The sequence below is a fragment of the Zootermopsis nevadensis genome, unplaced genomic scaffold (genome assembly GCF_977971745.1).
Source record: "Zootermopsis nevadensis isolate Lab colony 2312 unplaced genomic scaffold, Znev_1.0 Znev_ptg000021l, whole genome shotgun sequence".
NCBI classification, from domain to species: domain Eukaryota; kingdom Metazoa; phylum Arthropoda; class Insecta; order Blattodea; family Termopsidae; genus Zootermopsis; species Zootermopsis nevadensis.
The window spans coordinates 10,491,919-10,519,841 of NW_028259153.1; the positions used below are offsets into that span (position 1 = coordinate 10,491,919).

Consider the following 27,923-nt stretch of genomic DNA (forward strand, 5'->3'; position numbering starts at 1 on the left):
TGTCTGAAATGCAATATTGCTTGCTAATGTCGGTTGTCACGAATGGTTAAGCGATGGGTTTCAGCGTGCACGCCTATAGCTTCTTTGCAAACGCTGTATTAGACTATTCTCTCTTTGCATTGCATTCTACAGACTGCTTTATCGTGATGCTGTTATTTATGTGTGATGACGTAACGTATTTCACACAAACAGGATTACCGAACAACGAAGCCGAGTGTTTTGACACTCCTGCTTCGTATTCGGGAGGTTTAGGTTCAAATCTCGGCCCGGACACGAGCAAAAACCGAGATGGGTTTTTAAATCAGGCAACGACCGCTTTCTTCCGTATCCTTTCCAATGTATTACTCGTCCCGACGCCGATAAGGAAATTTGAAACGAATCAAACGGGAGGCTCATGACGCGAGGACAGAACACGAATGTGGCAAACCGGCGCCTATCGCCTTGACGCCAATACTCTTCCACGGCGAGCATCGCAAGATGGATGTTTGTTAACACTCCTTTCCAAAACATAGCTTTGTCTATACTAACAAAACTTACCAAAAATAATATCAACTAAAATACGTGACCTAACCCAACCAAACCAAACTAAACTAAGGCAAACCAAAGATTGCTATGTGTGCTGTGTAGATATAATCAGCCAACGGAGGGCATACGCTAATTTAAAAAGTACACATAAGCGAAATTTTGCAATGCGAATCGTCGTAAAACAAGGTCTGACTGACTACTGATTAATGCGCGTGACAGAGGGTCATACTAATTTATTTGTGCCGTGATGCTAGGAAGTCATGTCGCGTACAACCTCAAAATTGTTTTGAATACTTATGTCGAATGACAGATAAGTCGTACATGCAATGTACGACTTCTCTCTCCCCTCCCTGTCTTCTGTACATGTTCCAAGTTTCAAGTGCCAACTTCGCAGTAAACAAGTCTGGCACTGGTTTAATTCAACAGTTCAGGTCAAAAACGTCACAAATCACAACACAATGACATTGAAAGTGATTAAATGTCATACAATGAAAACAGAACCGAAACCATACTTCATGATTCAAGTACTCGTAATTTGTGGCATCGTTACATTACAAAGAATACAGACTGAGTGTACATTTGAGGTCAGGAAACCGTGGAATATGCATGGACCTGAAAATGTTATTTTGCATCCACTGTTAAAACAAGTTACGGATTTTTGGAGCTAAGATGTACTTTTATAATCACTCAGTAGACACGAGTCGCTTCGGGACTGTTACTTTACCACACTACCACGTGAAAAAATGCAGTGGCGTGTTCAGTCACGGAGTATCATAGCAAACAAGGATAAGAGGAGAGAGATAATATTCGCAAAGCATGAGAAAGTTCTGAGTAATGAATGAAAGGCTTTCAGCGCGGTGCAGTATACGAGCGTGAATTACCATAAGGATCACCACAACCAGAAAACCTCACGCAACACTTTTACAAACACATTATACACAGTTTAATCCGACATAGCTAAGTTACAATTCACAATGTAGTCCCGTGAAACGCCGCGTAACGTAAAATCGCGTAATTCAAATATATCTGTTCAACAGATCAACTTTTAAAAATGTGGTTAACGGTTCTCATATGATATTTTTAACTGCAAGTTTGGTAATTATGACTTATGTGATCATTTAAAATTGAAGTAACATTAAAAGACCTAAAATAGTCAATACGCGGTTTATAATGCTACCTGTGAATGCCCAATGTATTTGTATATATTCTCGGTCAAATCTGTTAGCATGCCGTTTGTGGAACTGCCATGCGGCTCACTTTGATGTAGGTAAATAACACTTTATGCGCCCTTTACACCAATACAATTTTGTGAAATACTGCAGAACATATTTTTTTTAATATCACGATTTTTGTATATGAATTAAAATTATATTTCTGCATTGAATTATTACATTCATATTAGATACTTATAGCATCCTGTACAATTATTTACAATCTATGATAAATTATTGAGAATTCGATGTCGTATGATAAAATCAAACCTTCCTATGCACACACTGACGATGTGGGGTGAGGCCCAAGGTAAAATAATACAATTTTTACAGAAGCATATATGAGTTTAAAAGCCCTGATGCAAATGGGCTGTAGACAAGAAACAAATTCAGTTAAAGCTAATTTAACACCACTAATGCCTATTTTTAACTTCAGAAAAAAAAATTCCTTGGAAATTTGATAGTTGCTCATCATGTCAGTAAGTCTCCCACCTTTTATGGAACCTAAAAGTTCATTACCGTGATCAAAACAGTCCGTCACCGGTTCCACACAACGAATATTTCAAGATAGTTCCCACTAATGTCTCTACAATGCTGGTATATTTATTTTATTCCCATTGGTGAAACATTTATCGGAACTGAGAAAGACTTAGGCAACTTCAATGAAATGTTGAAGATCCTGCACATACAACTGACACTCATTTACACACCTGAAAGTGTGGTTAACGATATCAACAATAGATGTCAGATGTGCTGGACATGCCACGTTCCCATATATAGTCGGCTAACATGGCGAATACAAGAGGGATTAATGTTCAATAACAAACGCTGTGAGGGAGGAGCACAAACAATAATCAAAAGGAAAGATTACGTCAGCTTAATCTGTAGGTGGCACTGACTAGGTTGAACATAGGAAACAAAAGACAATCAGTATCACTCGTTTACTTTCTGACCACCACAAAAAAAAAAATATTGGAGGCCACCATGACTCCACATGTTCTGCTGTCCAAGAAGGGCATTACAAACAAGGAGGATCATAGTTCCTGATTTTGAGTTATATTACCTTTGAGCTATTTTAGGTCTGTAATTATTATTTTTATTCTTTTTGCACGTTTTAAAATTGCCATCTTTCTTAAACTCTGAGATAGATTATGTAGGTATTATGTAATTTATTTATACACACATACAAATAAATGTATGTTTTCCTTTGGTAAACAAATAGCCTTGTTTACATTAGTGATTTGTACAATAGTTAAAATATGACCACGAATCCGGCAATGCGTTCACAAGCACTAATGGCGTCGTTGTCAACAAACAACGAGGCGTGAACTCAAGACGTCGTTCTTTGCAAGGTTATACCATTCCTGCGTCTGAAACGCACAGCTGAATTGGTAAACAGTGCCATGTAAACTCTAACTGGGGATATGCTTATGCTAACGGGTCTGTTGTGTTGGCTGAAGGCCTGTCGGACCACCCGAAAAGAACTACGGTTGGACGGATGCCTTGGAGTTGAACCCGGAACCGATGGAATAGCTTTGATGAAGGCCAGTGGTTTGAAAACAGAGGTTTAACCATTCCGTAGGTAACTTCTGTGTCTCTGCTTGGATGGGCGTACTGCGTATTTTTGCATTCGTTGAGAACGTGCTTAAGAAGTGGCAAAAGTGAATAACAATTCACGTATGAAACGTGGATGGTTTTCGTTTTTGGACCTACTTACCCCCCTCCTACGAAACTTCTCCAGCCTGTAGACACTTCCTCATCCAATGACTTCTTCATTCATTTCGTGTGTTATAAGCCTCAAAATAAGATGAAACAATTGCCGAACAATAAACGGATTCGTCTGTCCATCAGGTATAAATATGTCGTGGCCAGCTTAAGAAAGCAACAGTAAACCGCTCGACATCGTGCGTTCGATGCGCAACAGACAGTTAAACAACCAAAACACCCAGAAAGTCAATTACTTGCTTTATGAATAACGTGCCAGTTCAGCCGGTTAGCTAGACAAACGCTACGTCTTCCGGGTTAGCAATGAGTTAATATACTTCGCAACAACCAGAGTCCTCTGCAAGCAACATGATGAACGGTTTCTCAGACTTAATGGAGAAAACAAACGCTTAAATGGCCTGTCATGGAAGATTGATGTTTAACATTTTTCAAGCTCCAGAATCTTTAGATGCTGTACGTTACTTTTTAAATAAGAAAATAGGCCTTCATACATTTGTGAAACTATAATTTTTATAATTGTGTGAATAGGGTACTGAGTAAAGAGGAAGTAACAGGTCGATGGACAAAACTGTATAATTCTATAATTTCTGACGTGCATAAAATATCCTTGGGGTGATCAAATCAAGGAATAAGAGATAGGACGGGACTGACGCACGCATGGGGAAATTGCGTACTAAAATTTAATAGGATATATCATATGAGACCTACCGGTAGATGGAATTATAAGATCAAAATGCATCTACATTTTAAAAGGATGTGAGGGTGTAGACTGAATCCAACTGATTCCGTGTGTATATTGTTTTATGACCTCGTATTTTGTAGTCGGCCCGGCCTAATTTTTCCCTATTTATGACATTTTACTTCTCAAATAAATTCAAGGAATAAATGTACGGAATAAAATTACATGCGCATTCAAGAATCCATTTTACTCAAAAACTCTTGTTTTTCTACTCCAGTTTTTGCGACAAGTAATCTTGGGGTTTTAGGACATATACAATTCTGCATCGGTTATCCCTCCATACTCGCTGAACCCAAAACCTTTCAGGAGGTTTCCATTAACCCGCGATTACTTTTAGACAGGTGCCTTTCGTCTGTTCGAATTCGCCAGTAACAGATACGCTGACATAGCATTCGATTTCAGAAACTGATCCAGTAATTAACAGTAGTTACGAAGAACCGTGCGTTGTTGCTTTGGCAAATGGTTCTCTGTGACGCATCGCCTTTTGGGGAAAGGGGAAGCCGAATAGCAATAATTAATCATCGGTTGCGCAGGCGAATTTCAGGAGAGACTGATGTGTAACATTACCTGCAAACGGCAGTGCTGTTGCTTTTAAGTACAAATTATACTGCCACTGACTTTGCTGAATATCATTTATCCTGAGGTAAAACAATTTTGTTTTGCCAGAGAAGAGGCTGTTCATTTCAGCGAAATTAGATTTATGTATTTTTCATACTCATCGAATCTCACACCACCAGACTCTTAAATGAAGGCATTATTCATGATCGTGTACAGAGACATCTACATCCCCTACAGACGCGTGTATTGCACATGGAACTGCAGAAAGTTTTAAATAACCGAAACCAATGTGATATTGGTCTTTAGGGTTGTAACCAGGGTTGCAGAGTCGGAGTCGAGTCGTCGAGTCGATATAAAATCTTAAGAAAAATTTCTATACCGTGTGAGCCGCCGACGGCCTCGCGCTTAGGGAGATTCAACGACGCGTTGAGCCACACGGTGTGGGAATAATGCTTTGTAGCTTTGGCTCCAGTACCTTAAGAATACAAACTGTCTACAAATCAACCGATTTCTGTAATAACCATTAGACGTATATTTAATTATAGGTTATAAGTCTAACAGCAGGCTGATGATTCATGTGGTGGTGATGAAATCTCTTATGGTGCCATTTACCATTTTAGAAGGTTTACCCTTATTAATACATATTAAGCTTTTATGAAGGAGTCAGAGATATTAGTACCGAATCCACAGCCCTGGTTGTACCGCTCCGTGGACATGGTGCTAAATGCTAACGCGTGGGAGAAACATGCTGTCTTACCTCATCTTAAGCCCTGAAGGAGAAACACATTGTCTCCATCTCCAACTATGTTTATCCGAAACTTTGGTATCTATCTCACAACCTCAACCAAGTGTTTGGAGCGAGTTCTCAGAGTAATGAGTTTAATCTTCAGCATGTCATGCGGCATTTTGTAGAGCAAAAAGTATTTACTGAGGCAATAAAATGTCTACATCTGCTCTGGTCATCGGGTTCCTATGTACTGGGCAGGTGTTACAGGCATGTTTTATATTTAAGGCCTTGTTGTGATAGTATTTTAACAATAAAGTAAACAACTGTTTCAGATCAATTTCGTGCTCTGAAGATACACTACAAAAATGCTAGCGAGCATCCGTCCCCCACAGAACAACGGAGTTCAACAGAATCAACAGAATATAACACACGTACATCTGAATACACACAAACATGACTACTATTCAAAGTAGAGATTGATTTCAAGGTCCCTGTGCACCTGTAAGAACACAACTATATTTCTCGTGCTGAATTTACTTACGGTTATAACAATTTACAAGTTTTGGAAGTGGGCTCTGCGTTCTTACAGGCAACGTAATCCCTATTTAGTAGGTGTTCTTCACGCCTGAGGGTGAAGAACACTTTTGTCGCATTCGTTAATCCTTTCGAGTAAGTGATATAAACCCAAAGGTCCTATGATCCGCAGTTATCAACTAAGCAACCTGCTGATACCATCTCCCGTGATGTGGCATGAACGAACACCTTCAGTCCACGCCAAACAGTACATCTTTCCAACCTTATCTTTTCGGAGAAGGCACGTACCAATTAAGCAAGGGGAATCTTCATTATAATAACATTAGTGATGGCATCCTTCAGTCGACGCATTCATCTTGGGTTCTCTTTGTAAACTGAAGCTTTCGCGAAGATGACTGTCTTCTGTTTTGTAGCGCCGTGTAGTCTGGTATAAGTTTACTAACGTATCAAGAGATCCCTTGTGCCTTCATCATCCCCATAGATAAAAAAGGGGAGACTGAGTTCGGGCGCCTTCGGTGACCAAATACCCTTTGAAGTTTGTCATGGAGACAAGATCCATGATCCGTGTTCCGTGTGCACTGTAGCCCCGTCCTGCTGAAGTGGCCAATGAATGGGCACAGAATCAGTTTATATTAATGTTCAGAAAATTTAATATATTCTAAGAATATGCGGCCAACTTTTGGCTTCATGGTATACTGCATCACACACCAACCTTTAGACCACACAGTTAAATCTCCATAATCTCATGCAGATTAAACGCCGATAACACACGGCTGTTCTTGGAGTAGCAGTACCCGGATAAAGGCATCTCTAAGAAGTGTGACTTCCAGAATATCTTTTGCATCAGCGGCACAGAAGTCTCTCATTTACTGGCAATATTACATGCGCTTGCAGTTGTCACGTGCACAGATGTTATCATGTAAGGACAGAGGTGCAGTTGCTTTTAAGCGCTCTCTGTGTTGATAAATATGAGACGCCTGCTTGCTTTGACAAACTAAAATGGCCTTTTTAGGGTTTTGCATTTTGCGACCAGAAATGTCCAGTACTTTGTCCTCTGTTAACAACATGTCAGCAGCTGTTCCATGTTTCCCAAACTTGTCAATGAACTGAGGCAATGTTCTGCGATGTGGTACAATTGCTCTAGTGCAGTGGTATTCAACCTTTTTTGTTCGCGTACCCCCAGATATAATTTCTCTTCAACTTTGTACCCCCAAAGTTGTTGGTGTATAATTCAAGTTATAAATAGTATATAATCTACATCTAAAATAAATTAAATAAATTACATTGCTGATTATTCAGTGTTTATCATAAAATAATAATTTTTTTAAATTTCATGTACCCCCTAAGATGTCTTCGCGTACCCCAGGTTGAATACCACAGGTCTAGTGCATATAGCTCACCGTCCACGGCACAACCGCTTGAAAGAAGGCAGTAGTCAAGGTCATACAGTCAAGCGCGCGACATTTTTACATCAGCTAATTAATTAAAAACATCACAGACATGTAGTTTAATAAAATCCTCTCGGGCTATAAGCCGCGTCAATACCCTGAGGACGAGGACAGAGATGGATCTCGAAACGTTGGTCCCCTCATGTTTTAACCACTTCACGCGGCTGATAGCCCGAGAGGATTTTATTGTACACAGTCGCCGTGAAAGCTCAAGATCATACGTGTAGTATAATATTGTAACATCAAATAAGTTAATGCACCTATGAAATCTGTACATCTCGTTATGTGAAGACGGAAAATATACCATCACTATTAATAGATTGCTGGACCAGCTGTGTCTCCCCCACTGTTCAGTGTCTTAAAACAGAACACAGAGGACAAAATTTAGATTTAACTACTTAAAGGACAATAATACTTGATAATATAATTGATGATATATTCTTTGTTATTCATACAGAGGCCCTGGTACGAACCAGGGACCTCCTACGGTGAAAAACTAAAAATATTATGCAAGAATATTTAGCTGATGTTGGTGTTATTGAGGTTTATGTCATTTTGATGGAAAATGTATAGGATTAAACTCGTCGAGAACAGTGTGAAGTATTCTTACTTGTATTAACAGACCTCTATAGTGTGATATATGCAAGAAAGATTATCGTCGCTTCATATCTGTGTGTAAATAACCATGCATAAACTTTTCGACAAAACTTCCAGTCACGAATAGAAGTTGTGCAACAATGTTTTTACTTAAAATAAATGACGCCAAGATTAAACGGTATCTTATCAACACATGCTGATATATGGCAGAATGAGTGTATATTGGTTTTCTGTTAAGATTTTTGACCGCCATGTTCTAAACTTGATTTGATCCTTTCAACTGGTATTAGGGGGGGTTACTATAATTTACATCAGAATCTATTGTCTGCCTGTATACTTTCAAAAATCGTAAAGATTAAAATGTACAGAAACATAATTTTGTCGCACAATACTAAAACACACTAAAATAAAATGTACAATAATTATGGTACCTGATTGAATAAAATGTTTGGTTTATTGTTTCTGAGCACCTCCCGAAAAAAGACTGTACTGAAATTTTCAGACGTAATTGTACAAAGTAATTGCACACACATACCAGAAATTCAAATGTAAGATTTATAATTATTTATTTATTTATGTAAATATTTAATACATCCACAGACTTAGCTGATTATGTTTAGAAACCAGTCAGTACAAATGTGTCGTAAAAATATTAGGTTTCTACAATTTAGCCTATTAGAACTGGGGTGCGCATTGAAGAGTATACGTTAACTTGATGGATACTTATGGGCCGATGTCATATTTGTCAGGAAGGTGAACAGGCTATTAAAATTGTCAAAAATCTGACGCAGTTTTCTGCGGGATCTTAACACACGTTCACATTTGAAGCACATAATTCACAACCTACACTCACCGCCCAAATGAAGATAAAAACATATATATATATCACGACCCACTCTCAGCGTTCGCACAGGTAGTATTACCAACCACATACGCCTGAAACGTAACTGATTTCGAAAGTGAATTCATTATTGGTCTGTTCTACTAGTGTGGGTGAAGTATAATACTTTTTCATTCAGTTGCACCGAATCAAGTAGGCGGTGACTTATTGTTAGTTGTTGCAGCAAAATGTCGTGACATCTAGATTAGGCATCCTTGTATTCTGGTTTCTAGTAAGAGGACTCAAAAACGCCTCTGAGACATCAGCTATATAGAATAATATAATATTAATGTTATTAAAATAAGTGATGGTGCAAAAAACAAGATATAAGTCAATTTCATTTTTCTTTCTTATAGGTGGGGATCCACTGCAATTTCCTTCTCCTTTAATTAGTTTGGCTAAATGATTTACGAAGTGGAATACAAGTGTGATTACATTGGTCATACCTCCACCACTTATCTCGACAAAACCAGTTTTATATGGTGCAGTACTGGCTTATAGAAATCAATAAATTCTGATGACTGTTCACTTACACTAACTACCTTTCGAAACAAAAAGACACTTCATCACTGCAAAATTAATGACGTACAAACCAGAAAGCCAATGTTAAGGACTGGAGGCTGCAGATCAAAAATTCCTTAACGCATTCAATGATAAAGTTTATGGAAAGCGAGCATTTGCCGGTCAGTTTTCTTACTATGATTCTCTACAGCTTTTAGATGATGGTTGATTCATCATGTTGGTATATGAGCACTGTCTGTTGGCTGAGATGTATTTGATATGGACTACGTTTTGGGAGTTCGCGTTGCTTTCGTCTTCTAATGATTCGTTTGCATTTCCCTGTCAGATTCTGAGACAGTGGCATCCGTGTCCTAGAGGTTAGGATACGAGTGCACTGACTTTGTAAATTGATGATTTTGTTGGTATAGAAGAGAAATATAGACCTGCCATAACTTAGTTGCAGACTTATCTACACGGAGACTTGGGTTCGCACACAGTTCGGTTTATGTGAGATTTCTGGTAAATAAAGTGACACTGAGACAAGATTTCTCAAAGCCCTTCGGGTTTCCCTGTCAATATCATTCTGCCAAGGTTCCTTCCTCATTCTTATATTATCTCTGGATGGGGCTGCCAATGGCACATTTAATAGATATACAGTCTCGCCCCATCGTATCAGTGGATTGATTACTGGTATCGGCAAACAACCTGGCGTGTGGATAACCTAACAAGTCTAGGAAGTTGACAGCGTTTGCCTATCAGACTCGATTTCACGACTCGAATGGTATTCAGAAGAGAAGCATGAGAGAAAAATTTTCAGTATAGCGTGTTATCCATATCCGACCGAAGCCTGACGCCTAATCACTTTACAACCTTCCCTGATTGTCACGTCGAAAATATAAATTTATTTTAATTCATAAATGTCGATAATCTGAAATGAATTGTGTGACGACGCTGTAAGAACACCCGGGGTTTTCCAATGGAAGTTCATTTGATGTTCCATCGTAACTCAGTGCGCAATTCGCAACGCGCAAATAGAGTGACGTCTTTCTCTGCTACTTCTTAATTCTGTGACTGTCACGAACGTAAAATGAGTGCAACTACGAATAAATGTTTTCTTGCAAAAAAGATAAGTCCGAGAACGCCCGATATGGTGAGATTGCTGTCACGTGGACCAGGCCCAACCTGGAGACCTCTACGAATTGACCAAGACTTCGGCTGCGTCAGGTACGAGCGGCCTGTAATGACCACTCAAGCGCCACGTGGTTTGCTTACACAAGAGAGTCGCAAATTCGCAATCAAATTTCATGTTGTTACAAACATAATATTTTTCGTAGATCAGTAAGAATCAGATGATCAAGCTGTCTAGAATGAAAGAAATATGTGCACTAACAGTTTTCGAAATGTCTATTCCAACAAAATTATTCACATCAAATTGAAAGCATAGTCTGAGCGTTTGGCTCGCAGAACAGAATGCTACTCATTTGCAAACAATTTATACTACGCGCAGCTAAAATGTCGTGGACGGTGAATGACGTCATTTCGTCATATGTTTTCAATTGAACTACATGCAGAATTGAAATTGCCCCGTTGATTTGCTCAATGAATGAATAAATGAATTAATATCTTGGAGTCAACCAACTACTTCACTTGCAGCCATAGTAACTCTCAACATGGTATCATCTGTGCTGTGTTGCGGTGCAGTGGTTTGGTACTTCAACACTGGTCTTCCAGCCCAGGCTTTCCTTAATTTCGGGCACAGACTATCCTTTGTACGAGTAGAAAAAATGTCCAGCTATCAAATTTTACAACTTTTTGGTCTAACTGTAGCAAAGTTTCGACTACGTAATGCCAGATAGGCCAACAACTGCTGCTTAAGTTCACGTTTGATTTTGTCCAAGTAAGATTTCAGGTTCTCTAGGCGGCGAGTATAAAGATTACTATCTTCTGGGATATTGCACCGCGCAGAGTGGTAGAAACTAATAGACGTATTAGAGGCGCTAAATGCCTTCATCAGGGTGAAGGAAAATAAACTCATACCCTACTCAATCCAAAGACAGTACCAACATAGGAACTGGATCATCAAGATAGCGATTAATGTTGCTGGGAAATCTTGTTTCTAGTATGGCCATTATATGCTTCTTTATCTCCCCCCCTCCCCCCCAGTCAACTGATCCCCTTACCTTTTACTTCTAATGGACGTAGAACGCGCAGTTTACTCCGGACTATTGTAAATGAGAGATCAAGATAAACTAAACTCGATTGTGAACTTTTAGACAATCATCCATTGCAAAACCTTTGACCATAAAAATATCCGCATTTTGTGTAGGAAATTAGTTTGGATATAATAAAAAAATTACGAGAATTAACAGAATTATATGACAATTTGTGGAAGTATGTTCACTGAAAACCTGGTTTTTCCACGGTGCCGATAGACGTCAGCTGTGTTACAACGAAGTACTGATAAGAATTTACAAAGCAAGTCAGTATGCAAGTTAATTTCATTGTGGAAAGACTGAAGTGCAATACAGTGGAGCGTATTTTCGGTGTTGGGTGGCTGCAGAATGAAAGAGAAATTGTTTCAACGTTTTCAGTGTTAGGTGGTTACAGAATGAACGAGAATTTTAAAAGTGAAGTATTGCATTGATTCATATCGTTTCGGGAGTTGGCTTATTCTCGTTTTCAGATGATTGTTTGTCGTTTCAAGACTGACTCATTTTTTAAATCTTTGTGTCAGTGGTTGGAAGCGAATCAGAGACTTTCTGAACACTAGGCTCGTTTGCTAACTTCTAGGCCAACGGCCTCGCACGTCAAAGGTCCTCGGTTCGACCTCAGTCGTCGGGAAATTATAAAAGATTTGTTAGTAAGGGTAATTACAACCAGCTGCCTGATTATGTACAGTGCAAGAGTCAAGTTACACACACACACTGTGTGAAACTACTAGCCTAATTAATCAACCACTGACACAAACCTTGAATTTTTTGGACACACCGTGAATGGGCTATGTGTGTCTAACGTTGAGTTAAGCGTTGCTGAAAACTAAATGTTTGAGTTTATATCACACAATGTCCCACTCACAATTGAATGGTTTCGTCCTGCATTTCTTTTGGCGACTATATTAACTCTGCTATTTTGGTAAAGCATCTCGTTAAATATCATGTTATGGAAAAAGATGGCGATTCGACTTCTCGGAAGCACTGTATTCGCCAGGCAATTTATCATCTGTACAGCAACTTTGGAAGGAGTGAAAGTGGCAATGATTCGTTTTGGTCTTTTGGAATGAATAAAGAAATATAAGTTGTACACGCCTGCATAACTAATTAACAAACTCAATGAAACAAAGTCCTTCTTGAGAAGCTTGCAGTACGCTTAGGTAGTCAGTAATTTCAAAGTTAAGTGCCCTTTTCACAAGAGCCTGCATATAACCCCTGCACTTAGCCAGATGAATAAAGTTCACAATTTACTGCCGTATTTCTTTGTGATACATTTTAATATTATTCTATCTACATTTAGGTCTCCCAAGTGGCCTCTTTCCTTTAGGTTCCTCTGACCGAAATGTATGAAATTCTTGCGTTTTTGTGTGTCTAATCAAAGAGCTGCTTAATTCTATCCAACATTCAAGCATATTTCGGAATGACATTTTTAACAATCTATCTGCTCGTGACGTAACATTCAACGTATTTACATTTGACTGATGTGCGCAATACTTGCAATGCAAAATTAAGTTTTATCGGTGGCTACTTTGGTAGCAAGAAACACAGATGACTCCTCTGTTTGAACCGGCCGGTCGGTTTTGTTTTAGTGCGTTTGACAAGAATATAGGTTTAGTCGCCATGAAGATATTTTTTAATTTAATTAATTTAATTTAGGAGATGCTATGTGTTGTACTTCAAATAATACTTTCAAAGATAATATTAAAATACGTTGCACTGTTCAGCACAAAAAGTTCATTCCCGCCGATATCGACAGGTCACACACTAGACTAGTTTTAACAGTAGTAGTAGTAGTAGTAATTGCGTTAGCAATTCTTGGTTTATGGCTGAAAATATCTCCTAGAACTTAAGTCAAATTGATGTTAACAGTGGTAATGCTAACACTGAAGACGCCTTTAAGAAGACAAACAACAAACCAAGGTCTGTAACCAAATTCGGTGCCATGAAAGAGAGGACAGAGAAAAAAAAGACAACGAAAAGAAAAATACACGTTCGTGAAGGAAAGCGGAAGTACAAGAAGCACACATGGGGTATTTAGACTCCTCTCATGCATCTGATGCAGAAGACAAATACGTCTTCATGTTGTTCCGAGAAAGAAACATAAATTCGTTACCCAGACATGGAAGGTGAGATCGAATATCTTTTTAAGAATGTTTACAGTTCAGCGTATTTCCATATTGACACAAAATCCGGCGTATGCAGAATAATATTCTTATTCTACATTATTCTACAACTAAATTATGCAGCTCCTTGTATGCCACGACCTAACAGTGTTACCAGCTTCACATCCGGATCCAGGTTAGTTTTGGAAGGCCAACGGAACGTTGAAAATGACATGTAAATGGCCCGGGACACTGAATATGGTGTTGATAGTTTTACAGAAGAACTGTCATACATTCGCAGAGTAACAAGTTCAGGATTTTAACAAGAAACATCTGGCTCTCTGGAGTAAAGAATAGTTACTGTCTCTCCTCTCTTATTTCAACGTGGAAATGCGAATGGTATTTGTAAACAATATGCTTCTTCGACAAGTACAAGTCTTTGGAATACTTTGGCTTGGCATTCAGCCACTGGTGGGAATTAACAAGACGTGGATGTAGAACTAAACTGAATGCACGGAACGAAGAACACAAATTCCGTTTGGGAAAACTGTGATAAAATAAATATCTTGACCCGGGTGTAAAGGCGTCTGGCGTGTGAAAATGTACTTATAGCCAGCTACAGCCGAGGTTATGGCACGTGCTGAATTAACGACTATAAATATTGGTGTCTGTCCGCACTTCACTTCCTGTTACATTACTTGTTACAAGAAATAGCAAGTTGGAACTACAAATGGGGAACACAGAATATTTATGTTAACATTGAAATGACATCTGCTATTCGTCACCTGGGTGGCGGGCTTCCTACCTGCCGACGTCATGGGAGTTTAAATCCCAACAACAAAGTCGACGAGGAGACAACGACGCGGTCTGTGTAATCAAAAGCTCCTTTCGATGTTTCCCTAGCGGTGAGCACGTCCGGAAATGGAACCCTTCTACCAGTCCCGTCTTGTTCTCGAGGAACGTGTAAATATTTAAACGGCTCCCGTACTCTCTGATAGAAGATAAAGTTTGAAATTTAAAACCTAACGTTCTTTTAAGCCATGAGAGTTGGAAATGAGCGGAATAGTAACCATTCTGCTTGAAAATCAGAGTCCCGTTGCTTTCCATGCATAAAGAATTGTGTGTTCCAACAGTAAGCAATTCCATGGGCAGGATATGTCAATTTGTGGTGTAACCTGATCGTTCAAGAAGTATCTGTTTTAATAAAATGCACAGATATGGACTATTCTTTCAGATGATGAGATTCCCGCGGCGTTGTAACATGAAGATGGGTGCTATTTAGGGTAGTGACGCTTAGTGGAATTGTTGGAAAGACAGTCGAGCCTGTGTACTACATGGGACTGATGAGAAATTAATATAAAATTTTGGTTGGAAACAATGAAGGGAAGAGATCATTCGGAAGATCTAGGCATTGGTGGAAGAATAATATGAAAATGTATCTTAGAGACGTAGGGAAGGAGGGTGCAGTTGTATGTGTCGTTAATTACATATAAATTATAGCGCAGAGCGATAGTTTTCGACATGATTTGCTGTCACAGAAATTAACGAAATACACAGTTATACACAACAGTGCTTTCTCCATGCTGTAGTACATCAGAATTGAAAACGATTTGTGACTCATAATCCCAATGAACTCCGATATCAGTTTCATTACTCGAAGACTAATGATAAAGTCGATATTATCTGGGTGTGCCTTTCCCGCACTACAGAGTCGTTAAGTTATCACAGACTACACCGGGAAAGGGAAGTGATTTTTCCACTACCCTTTCTGATGGGTTCTTCTAATGCCTTTTTAATTTAATATACTAGTGTGTCCTGCTGTGGGTCTAATGTAGATTGTGGTACTTAGTTCCTCGTCTCACTACTGTTTGAGATTAGGTGTTTGTTAGACTAGTGAGAAATCAACAGCCCGGTGCACGAGATAGAGGCAAGATGTTAAAAGAAAACTGAGTTACACATGGACTATTAAACATCATAAACGAGCAGTAATCATTTGTTAAAATACTGTGCGGAAGATTACCTGGCGAGTGTTCTTTGCAAGACCGGTGTAACTGATCAGATATTTGTCATTCAACGTAGTTTGTGCCTCAAAGGTGTATTCCGTGAGCGAAACAAAGGTTGCGAAGCAGTTGTGAAAGATTAAACGAATGTGATATAATCACTAAATAGCCTTTATCAGAAAACAGTAACTTATTTCGCTAGTGACAGACACAGATAAATGACAAGACCTCTTGATATGGATGGTACCTAAATTTACTGATTAAGCAGTCGCGGACAGCAGACAATGGGTGGTCCAGATTTGGGGTTGAACGAGGGTAAGTACAGCTCAGTGTAAATAGACAGCATGTTACGAGTTGCTGCACAGCACTGGGCGATTAATACCTTCTTAAGACACTGCTCCGCACAATTTGTGATTTAGTTTAATAGACACTTGTGTCTTTCAATGTAGTCCTAACTACTTCCAGAAATTATTCCTGTGCCCAGGCACCGCGCCATGAACACGTTTACAGAACTCCATGGAGTTCGTTGGTTATAACAGGATAATGTGAGCTAATTCTCTTGGTTCTAGGCACCATGTATTTCCACATTATGTAGCAGTCGTCACCAAATTTGCTTCAAGGCCGTGTAGGGACAACGGATTCGAACTGTGAATCAGTTTCAAAAGTTGTTGCATGTCCTGATAGGCAATCACTAGCAGAGTCTACGGGTCGCATGCCAGCCCATGTCTCTAAATTTCATCCCCTTTGTACGCCTTGCTCTACAAGGCTCTGAATGTTAAAATTCAAGTAGCCTAGACAGCACGTGAAAAATGATGTGACCACACTGGAGATGCGGTACGTAGGCGTGGCGAAATGTTCCGGATAAAGATCTATATTGTTAGTAAAGTGGTTCAATTTATGAGATGGCAAGACACCAAGTTGGACCGGAGCGGTCCAGTTATGATAAGCCAAGATGCGAGTGACCTGTATAACATTGTTTTTTTTTTAACTAGCGCGGAATGCTAAGGTAAGCCAGTCGTGTTTATAGGTCGCAACAATCAGACCACATGTCTGTAATCGTAGTAGTTATGCAGACCTCTAAATCCAAGAGAGATCCTTTTAAAGGGCAAATGCATGACACCGAATTCTCTACAAGCCTTTAAATAATTAATTAAACTCAGATGCCCTGGAGGAATGATATCTGAATATTTGAACGCACGAAACTGAACTTCATACTTAACGAAGTTTATTCGGTTCGATGCGAAATTCATTCACGACTCTAAGATGGATATTTCTGGGAACATCATATGCAGAAAACCCGAATGAAGGCTTCATGCAGGGGGATGGTCCGGTTGGTCAGTTCGAAACCTCACCTGAAATTTTGCTCGTCTACAGAACCCAGCACAATTTCAGCTGCCGATACGCTGTGCAAGGGTGCGAAAAAATTGCTTAAAATTGGAAACTGTCACCGAGCTATATAATTTTAGAGCGATATCGATACCGATATCGTTGCTTCACATTGCAATTCAGGCTGCTGTTCCTAAAAACAACGTGTATCACGTGTTGCCTGCAGCATGTTGCTTGTTACTTAGGCGTTGTAAATAATCAGCTGGCTTATTGGTGTTTTTAAGAGGTATTATGTTTAGAATAAAATCATATTTTGCTATGATAAAGAATCTTTAGAGTAGCCAAGGAGCATGATTTAGTAGTAAATAGTTTGGTGTCTGAATTTTAACTTCACGTAACTATAAAATATGAACATGTTTGCGATAGTAATTAGTAGCACTTCCACAGATCTCAATAAATTACCTTTATTTATAACTAGGCGGTCCCGCAAGAAACGGAGAATGTGACCGCATGTCTTAAAATATTGAAACCCCCTGCTGTACATCGTGAGGAAGAAGGCAAACATGTAGGAATGAGAAGTCCGGGCAAAAAGTTTATGCAATGAACGAGGGGTTCTCAGTCCGCGAGCTGTATGTGGCAATATTGCGCAATTCTTTGTGATGTAAAATAGTTACCTCAAATTAGAAACCACGGCTTGTTGATGCCGTTAGTAGGTGGCAGTATCTATAGCTGTGACAAATTGTTCCATTTTCATGAAGAACTTCAAAACAAGAAGTAGGACGCATCTTAGGCTAGTGATGAAAAGTTGGACGGATGCATGTGAATCACAGCCACAGAAATTAGGCCTGATACTGAAAATTTACTCACGCAAAAACAGTATCAAATGTCTTGGCTTATTATGTTAATGTGTGAACCAGTTTAAAAAACAGGGATAGTTCAGTAGCATTTTTAATAAACTGCCACAGCATTTCAATGAATTTTCACGATTTATTTTCTTGTAGCCCTTGAATCGATAAGAAAAGGCATTTGTGGTAAATTTTTAGAACCTCTGCACTAAATGATCTCAGCATGCAGGCTGGCATAGAAAGGTTATCAATGGCATTCATGCAGGGCAATTTAAAAATATTACACACTGAACTTTGTTTGCAACGTTATGTTATATATGTTGATACGATCGTCACAAAATTTTATACACATCCTTCCGCCAGAACTGTGAAGCGTAGGGATCGAGTTGTTACAAGGTAAACGTCATCAATTACGGTGAATTACGAAAACAAAGGATGATCGCAACTTGAAACAGAACTTGAAATTCCACAGAATGTGGTATCCATTAAGAGTTGAAACCTGAGAAGTGACACAGAGATGTGAAAGTTGTTGTAGGCAGGTCTGTGCATACTTTGTCTCACCCAAGAACAATCCTCATGTAAACAGAGGGATGGAGAATTCTCCTCTAGTCATGCCACGTGATTGGTATACACGAACGTGCACGTGCTTAATGTTTATCAGGTATACTAAGGTTTAACAACACTGCTTTGCGTCATCACCAATTGACAGCATGTGTTTTGTCCAGGATGCTTAAAATTACTTCCTGTGAGGGATTGATAAATTTATAGAAATACAATAATAATAACCTAATATAATAATAATAACCTAATATAGTACCTTGGCCAATATACGACACAGAAGAGATTAGTAAATAATGGTATTATTTCTTGTGAATACACATCAGGTTGACACATGCGAACTCGTGAGGTGGGCAGAAGGTGATTGTCCGTCCTCTGTATTTACGTAAAGATCCATTTGCCGTAGGAAGAAAAGCAAAATATAAAGAGTGATTGAGGTGTAGTTTATCTTCCCATTACATAGCATTTCTCCCTTGTAGCTTAAGCATTTTCAGCCCAAAAATTACATTTAATTTAATAAAGTATTCTGCTCAGTGTCAGATCAAGAACGATTAAATGGACGGGACATGTAGCACGCATACGAGGGATGAGACATGAGTATGAAAGTGTAGTCTGAAAAAGTGAATACTAAAAATGGATCATAAAGACACAGGATGTGAGAGTGTTAACGGGATTCAGCTGGCTGAGGACAGGGTCGAGTGGCGGGCATTTTTAAACACAGCGAAATACCATCGTGTAGGGCGGAAATATCCTCGACTAGATGAGCGACCACTACCTTCTCCCTGGAATTTAACGAAATGTGCCACATGAAATGGTGGCAGGGGAAATGTTAAGTTCAAATCGTTGTTATTAAATGTCGTTTTTGTCTTTTGCAGGTATCGCGTGGAGCTTTCGGTTCCCATCTCTGAGCTCTCTGTCACGCCGCAAGATGCCTTTGTCACCGAGGCCTCATCTTGACGTCCGCCAGTGGCTCAACGTCCTAGACCTCGGCCAATACGCGAGCGTGTTTGAAAAGTTCGAAGGAGTCGAGGTGAGCCATGATTGACAACGCACCCGGTAATAACGACAATTACATTCTTCTCCTGACTTATCATCACGCTTGCTTGTTTGTTTAACTTAGAACTTACCACCATCCACCAGTGCTTTTCGCCATTGCGTTCAAAAGCCTTTCGTAATAGTTAAACACACTTGTTTGCCTGTTCTATCATCTTTCAAATGGCGACAGGCGCAATAAGTAATAGATAGCATATGTCGTTTTACATCCTTATCGTAAAGACCAAACAGAACGGTGAAAATTGTCTGTTATTCAAAGAAACTCTAGCTTGATGGGTTGAATGATAACACACAATTATAAGTTTAAGTAAATCCAGACTGACAACAACTACAAAAACGACCTGATATGCGATCAGTTTCTGGTTTATAGTTGGAGAGCCAACATATAACCAGAATTGTTAATGTTAACAGGCGCGTGAAAGTAAAATTCTCGCAGTCAAAGTTAATTTCTGTTAATACCTTAAATGCTTATATAACGAGATCAACCATTTAAAGGGTAGTCACAAGATATTTTACCCTGACGGTTTGTCAGTCAGTCGGCTTTGACATTTAGCCTTCTTTAGGGCTCTTGACCACGTTTTAATTCTCAAGTCTTACCATTGCAGAATTAATCGTTTCAGTGATTATTCAGGCAAACACATGAAACCCTCAAAGGGATTATATGAGCTATACGCCGAGTACTTGTAGTTGCTGTAATGAGGTGAGACTATGTGCAGATGATAGATAAATGGATGTGGAACAGCGGTGGAATGATAATGACAGGGGAAAATATAAGGACTCGGAAGAAAATCCGTCCTTGTCCCATATGGACTACCCTGGGCCTGGATCTGAGCCTCCGTGGTAAGAAGCAGGTGGCTAATTGCCTGAGCTATCGCATTTCCTTAAAAACCGAGCTATTTTGAACCTTAAATCAGTTGGCGCACACTACTATATATATGATTAAACCATAAGCTACTTCTTTCTTCTGTAATTATGTGTCATGTGCACTGATGCAAACTAAGACTCAATTGACTCGTATACAATCCATGCATCTGCACAGGGTTTAAAATGTTCACCAATAACAGTCAATCAAATCAGCAATTTGCTTTTACCCTTTGAAGCCGAGACTCGTCTAAGTAATATTTGAGAATCCAGTTCGTACTGCGAAGAAAACACCGCACTGTTACAAAGATAAACTTGTTAGTCTTGTTTAAGGAAAGAAACCCTGCTTATTATGATAATCATATGGAATCCAACAGTATGAAATGAAAAGTTATTGATTGTTGAAGCAGGTTGGATTTTAAGGATTAAATATGAAAGCAGAAATAAACTGCATGCCTGTTGCGAACAGGTGAATAGAGTTCCGGGATTCTTAAAATGTTTTATTAAATGTGTCGTACAGGATCTGCTGACATTCACGGAAGCGGATATCAAGGACTTGGGCGTGAAGAACTCGGCACATCGGGCAAGAGTGGTCTCCAGCCTAGTAGCACTTCGCACCAAGCATGAAAAAGGTAGGTCTACAGCTTACGTTTACCAATGCTTCTTTTGTCGACATCAGGTTATCTTTCACTGTTTACTAAAGAATAATTAACGAGAAGATTACTGTCTTGTGGGACGTTGCGCCGTGTAATCTGCCAGAAGTTTTCCGACGTTTCAGAGGGGATGATCGCCTAGATGATGGAGACAGCAAGTATCCCTTGAACGTCGGAAAACATCTGGCAGATTACATGGCGCAACATCCCAGAAGACAATCATCTTCAAATTCGATGCCGTGAGAACCTAACAGCTCTCCAATAACTGGCATGTTTTGAAACGTCCCACGCAAGTTGTAACGCTTGGCTCGTATGTGGAAACAAAAAGTTAAGAATCGTTTCCATGACTTCAAGTAGGAGAATTCCTTCAAATGGGTTTGCATGCGAACAAAAAGTTATCACTGTACGTAGTAACCAAACGTCGCTGCCGAGTGGTTAATACTCCTGCACATATTCTGGAAAACCCGGGTTCAGTCTAGGCCCATATACCGGTTATCCTGACAGGTTCTTCGAGGTATTCCTCAGTCCATCCAGGCAAATGCCGAGCAGAACCCCAGATTAAACCACAACTGCTGGGATAGTACCTTAAACCAGGCCTCTACCGTTTCCTTTCACATCCTTTCCAATCATTAATGATATAATAATTCGACGTTATATAATCTGAACTACTGACAGGATTTTAACTTAGCACGAAATAGGAATTCCGAATAGAGACATTCTCAATACTGACTCAGTTATTTTATGGAGCTGTGAAATAGGCACGAGAGAAGGTTCCTGTTTCAAAACTTTGTTCGAGTCATTGTCATCATCTCGAGGGTCGGACTACAGTAAAAACCCGCACCAGGATGTCTGACGCTACGAGTCGAATCTAGTTTTTGTGAACCTGCTGCAGTTCTGGAGTGGGGTCACGTCAGAGATTACTACGTCACGGTGGTTTCACAGCATCTAAAGAAAATTTATGTCACGTGGTAATAAATATTACGAGAAGTCAGAAACAGGAGCAGGAATTTTCTGGATAAGGTGTTGTTACGTCAATATTCCTTTTGAGAAATAATAAATTCCTTTAAGAACAAAGAGAAATTTCTTTTACTTTTCAAAAAAGGGGGGGAGGTGGTTCTGAAAAATTGAAAGATGAAACTAAACAAAGGACCGTGTCACGAAATGTAAAAAAAAGAAGTAAGGTCGTTTTAAAAACAAAACCTAATCACATGCGTCAAAATATAAATACCGGTACTTGTTTTATTGTAAGAATAAGTACGTAAATATTAGTTATTCATTCTTTTTCTTAGGTTTTCGCGGCTGGAGTTCAATATATCACTTCGGCATTAGGAGATGAGCCGCGTTGATTATTACAATTATCCAACGTTTCGTTAAACACTGCATGTGTATTTGTGCGTGTTTGAAGCCTTATATAGGGATGATAGGTGGCGGCCCGGTCTTCCACTTCAGTGGTCAGCACCATCAAATTTAACTAGCAACCTACTGCCTGCAGCGTTCGGTTTAACAAGTCGTTCTGCTTTTCTACATCCTCAGCGTCAAGACAGGATACAAATATGATTCCAGCAGACACAACCCACTGGCAAGCAATCAATAACTGCGCTTCATACCTGAACACCTTTCAAAAGCTACCATTTTTATTTTTCAATTTCCGTAAAACACCGTAGTGATTTGATGTTGGAAATGAAGGATCGAATTTTAACTCTTTTCTAAATGGCAAGCGCCCACGTTTGTAAGTGCAGGAGAGAAACAGAATATAACAAATTTTCCACTTTCTTTCTTATCGCGGTTCCAGAATGCGAGGGAGCATTCGGACACGACACAGAAACGGAGGGATGCTTTGTGTTGGGGGCCGTGCGAAGGAGTGAATGGGGGATGGAAGAGAGAAGGGCACAGAAATATGAGCGATATATGTGTTATAAATGAGACGAATGACAATAAAAAATATTGTGACGGTTTCCGGGAATTAATTTCTACTACGAATATTGGGCGTTTAAAACTAATAAAGTGTTATAGTTTCAGTATTATTAGAAGGAAGATAGAAACTAAAATCATCACTTACTAGAAATTTTAAATGTAATTTAATTTCTGTTAGTATATGTGCGTAAGCGCGTACACTTCAGTGGCCAAAGGCTATTTGCCTTTCAAACCCACCACAGGTCTCTGTCCTGAGACAGATGAATCTTTTCTACGCGGTCATGTCACATTTCTTTAAGAAATTTTACTGACATTCTTTGTTACTTTCACTGAATCCGGTTATTTAATTGTGAGACGTCCTAGTGGGAAAGACGTTCTTACCTTCCAACCCTGAATCCCTCACCGTTAGGTTTATAGTGGACAAAAACAAAGAAAGTTTGCACTGGGATTGGAGGGGCCAGAAATAGGTTTATAGATGGCAAAACCAAAAACAAAAAGTTTGCACTCGTACTGAAGGGGCCAGAAATAGCTTATCCCGCACGACTGGAACCGGGTGATATTCCTCATATGGACTCGTAGCTGCAAGGCTGCGGGCAACTGGCCCTCCCTGTCTATCACATCCAAAACGAAAGTCAGCCCCATGCTGTGACGACAACAGGACACACACAGTAAGAAAAATAGACCCGCTATAAAACACATAATATCATCATCAACGCAGCATGACAATACAATGTTTTACTACAAGATGCAACGGAAATGACGTCATTCTTTAGCACATTTTGACGTGCGGGAGGGTGTTAAGCTCCGGGTTCATTAATGACAACAGCAACATATGTTGTCTGACAGACGGAGCTATACAGTTTCACGTCGGTCTAATTCGGATCCTCCCATTGCAAACACTGTTTTGTCACTGTGGTACACAAACAGAACTTTGTTTACATTTTGTTTGTAGTATTTAACGTCGCTGTCAGTATGTATGATGGGATGGGGAGTACTGAGAAAAACCACACAAACTTGAAAACGGACAGTAGTTCTCCACACAGCTGATTTTGTTATCAAGACGTTGTTAATTTTCAAGCAGTTTTGATTTGAAGCCATTTTTAATTTATAAAATTCAGTTTACTGCAGTAATTTCCTTATTGTTTTGTTAAATTTCACATGGTATGAGTAACGGAACAATGTAGTTTTGAGCAACAACGCAATTGTAATGTTATATGCCTACAGCTACAAAACTGTTATTTGTGTAATTTAAATATTATTTTACACGTGTTTGCCCATACACCCAGATAATATCGTATATATATATATATGTATCAGTTTTCTCCTCAGTAGCCAAAAATGAAAGCCCATCTCGCATTGGTTCCTTCCCAAATCACGTGATGGGCTGCATAAAAATGTTTCGAGGGTCATATACGGCCAGCGGGCAACAAGGTTGCCGACCCCTAACAAACAGCATTGCCCCACACCAATAAAACTAATACAACACTTTCCCAAATGTAGATCGATTACAAAAAAGACAGCCTTATATACCACGGTATGAAGTAAATGGGTTATAAGTCCACCCCTGCATTGCGAAGGCCAACAACTTTGTTTTCCTAGCACTTGGCGGGTTGGTGAGGAAGTAACACTAGATTTGTAACTGGGAGGTTCAAGATTTGAGTTCTTCCCTGTTTCCACGTCCTTATGCAACCCGAAGGTTCATTGCCGTGTTTACAAGAACACGCCACTGCACCCTCTCCTGAGCCAAATGAATCCAGTTCACACTTTCATATTCTATTCTAAGATCCATTTTGATATTGTCCTTCCATTACAGCGAAGTTTTAGTTTTCTGACTAAACTTTTGTGCACATTTATCACGTGTTTCATGCATGCTACATGTCCCACCCATCTCACCTTCCTTCATTTGAGTGTAAACAGTGATTACTCCCTTAACAACTGATATTTACAAAGGTGAACTCTTTTCTTTATGGTACGATCTGAATTCCTAAATACTATTAAAACTATTACGTTATCAGTAATTAGGTTCGCTCATAAGTCAAATAATTGTAAATATAATGTTCTGCTTATGTCTGTTGTTTCAGGAAACAAGAAGCTCGAGAAACCTCAACGGCACAGTGTCGCCGTGGATAGCGGGCGATTGATAAATCAACGCGGAAAGTAAGTTTGATGACTTTGTAATTACATTCGGGAACATAGGGGTTTTACGATTTATTTTACTATATTACAAACCGAATGCTTCCCCGTGTTGGTCTTGGTGTTGTAACGCCGTGTGGACTCACAGGTAGATACCAGAGGATCACACAGCCTCCATCTTCAGCCCTGAAGATGTAGGCAGTAAGTATTTTCCTCCGAAACTTTCGTATCTACCAACCAGTCCACAAGGAGTTGCAACCCAGAAGACCAACATCAACATCAACATCTTCACAGCCGTAAGAACCCAAAATCTCATAATGTAATATCGCATTACCGTCATGTTTTACTAATTATACAGCTTCCTGATTTGAATTAATTTTTACGAATAATTAACGGTTTATTTCTTAGAGAGGCTTACAGAAAAAAACAGTATTTGACTGTTCATTCCTAATTCTCTTCATGATTCTTTCTTTGTTGAAAATTCTTTGTTGCACATAAGTAATGATCTCCAAGAAGATTTGCTCCAAAACCTAATGATCACACACAGACGGATTGGTATGTAATAATTATCAACATAGGTACAATGTTTCTTTCGACAGTGAAGTTCCTCATAACAGACGGGAGTAATGTGTTAACTTCGTTGGGTGTGAAAACAAGATGGAATCAGCCACGACCTGTTTTAGACTGTAATGACGACAGTAATTTCATATATATCATCTTTGCTGTCATCGACATGAACTGTTTTGGTTTTATAGTACATTTGGTTTTACATTCGTATTTTACAGGCCTTTGTATCATGTTAAGAGTATAACACGAAACCTGAGAGAGACGTATGAATTGGAAAACGTGTTTGTCTGCTGGGGACGGCTTTAAAGAGCGTACGTCAGCCGATTCTTAATAAAATGTCAACAGACTGGTAAAGTGGAAGATGGCAGCGTATTAAGCTGGGAGGAGTCTGTAGGAAGTCAAAGTCTGATTGATCAGACTCGCTACATGGTGCATAGTTGTTCTTGAGAAGCCATTAATCACTCTGATAGTCAATACATTGCTCCCCTTTTACTGAATCAGAACATCTGTACTGTCCGGGACAGCTCTTTAGCTCTGGATGGAATGCGGATACTCTGATGTCGATAGTGGCAAAGGGAAAGAAATATGTCTACTATTCAGAATGAAAGTATTGACCGAATTCGGTCGTGCACCGCTTGAAATTCAACAGCATCAACATGCTTTCCTTCAGTGTTTCAGTTTTTTTCCGAATGGGGATATAATTCACCGAGGGCTGATCCTCTTCGCGCCATAGAGCACATGTTGGCCGCCGGCTTCTCGCGGCGGAGGCAAATTTTCAAGGCGGATATTAGTTACGTACATCAGCTACGCTGTGGCTTCCAGATTGGCTCTGTCGCGTTTCTTTATTCCACCGCCATTCCCCTCGTACCACGTCACGCAGGGCTAAAGGACTCAGACTCGAACAGTAATGTATCCACAAAAATCCTACACAGATGCCTCTCCTGAGTCGAAAGAATCCAACTAATATCCTAAAATATAAAGATCCGTTTTAATATTATCTCCATCAAAGCACAGCAGGTCCTCATGGGTACTGCATGCTCCGTCTACCTCATCCTATTGTATTTTAACACCCTAATGAAATGTTCTGATACTAACGTAACAATATTTTACTTCTTGTCTTAATTCTTCCTGGCCCTTCTTCACATAATAAACAAAGCAAAATAAGATAAATACGCAAAGAATGGATCAATGGATCAATAAGCATCTGAAATTCTGATTAAGTAAAGCTAGACTTTCACACAGCAACACAAACTGCACTCATGGGGGAAAGAAAGGGCTTAGGTGTTTTACTTCTGGTTTGTGACAAGAGATAAGATATGCCTGGCAAGCCCCCAAGAAGAACATCGTTTCAACACACAATGGTTTGCTTTCCCTAATCGATTTATATTTCGTCCTGTCATGGACCACGTTCACCATTAACGTCGCAATAGAGGGCATTGTCCACACTGTAACAGATAACGACCACTGCTCGCATAAGCGAAGTGCCTGACATTGAGTGTCTGAAACCAGCTGTGAACTGGCTTGTGACATACTACGAAATAATATCATTGCATGAGGTATCCATTTTCAGGGCGACCTGAAGATGAAGGCAGTACGTTCTTACGAAACGTTGGTATCCGCTTACAAGTCCACACGACATTAGTTCGGTCTTTAATTGATATCCAGTTTGTGACCCGCGTTATTTGATTACGTGCATTCACGGCTTTTAATTTGTGTACACACTGGAGAATTCGTTGACTTAAAGACCAAGAGATTTGCTTTTACTTCGGACACGGTTATAATGGTGTCCGAAACCTCCAGGTTAACGTTGCTATGTGTCATTCTGTGACCCCTTTTTACATTATATGTCTGACTTTATTATTCCTACTTATAGTTGTGTTTAGTGCGGTAACACGGAGCTTAGCCTCTGATGAGTATTAACAGAGTTCACTGTTTTCCGAACTCTCATTTCCTATTAGGCCTCTCGACTGCCAACAATCATGCCTTTTTTCGCTAACTCTACCGGCGCACGTAGTGGCGTATTACAGTAGGCTTCCAATAATTTTGTTGTAACCTTGAGGCACACAATTTAGTAACGACTATTGAAATACTCTTATCTCACCTGTCGCTTAACTTGGATGCCGTCGCTTGTGTTGTAACTCAAATGTTTCACTGATCTGTTCTCACAGAAATATCGGAATGAAGATTTCTGTCTTCTGAGTTATTGCGCCGTGTATGGTCGATGTTTACCAACGTTTCAGAGGTCATACTGCCTCC

General features: G+C 39.5%; 2 protein-coding genes across 11 annotated transcripts in view; one reads left to right on the forward strand and one right to left on the reverse strand.

Annotated features, from left to right (window-relative positions):
• The window catches only part of LOC147873178 (uncharacterized), a 300,974-nt gene that overhangs the window by 264,509 nt on the left and 8,542 nt on the right, over nucleotides 1-27,923 (reverse strand). Inside the window, exon 1 of one of the 4 annotated variants that reach the window (XM_087353216.1) lies at nucleotides 3,454-3,736. The exons of the other annotated variants lie outside the window; for them this stretch is intronic. The gene's annotated coding sequence lies outside the window, so the exon portion shown is untranslated. Of the gene's footprint in view, nucleotides 1-3,453; nucleotides 3,737-27,923 lie in introns of those variants that run through there. 4 annotated transcript variants of the gene reach the window in all.
• Nucleotides 1-27,923, forward strand: part of LOC110827141 (breast cancer anti-estrogen resistance protein 3 homolog) — a 100,023-nt gene that overhangs the window by 34,177 nt on the left and 37,923 nt on the right. For 6 of the 7 annotated variants that reach the window (XM_087353194.1, XM_087353190.1, XM_087353192.1 and 3 more), the window contains 3 exons: nucleotides 19,362-19,516; nucleotides 20,921-21,032; nucleotides 25,049-25,124. In XM_087353194.1, the coding sequence (XP_087209320.1) occupies nucleotides 19,415-19,516; nucleotides 20,921-21,032; nucleotides 25,049-25,124 (290 nt within the window). In that variant the 5' untranslated portion in view covers nucleotides 19,362-19,414. Of the gene's footprint in view, nucleotides 1-11,936; nucleotides 12,073-19,361; nucleotides 19,517-20,920; nucleotides 21,033-25,048; nucleotides 25,125-27,923 lie in introns of those variants that run through there. The other variant, XM_087353188.1, reaches the window with a different exon arrangement.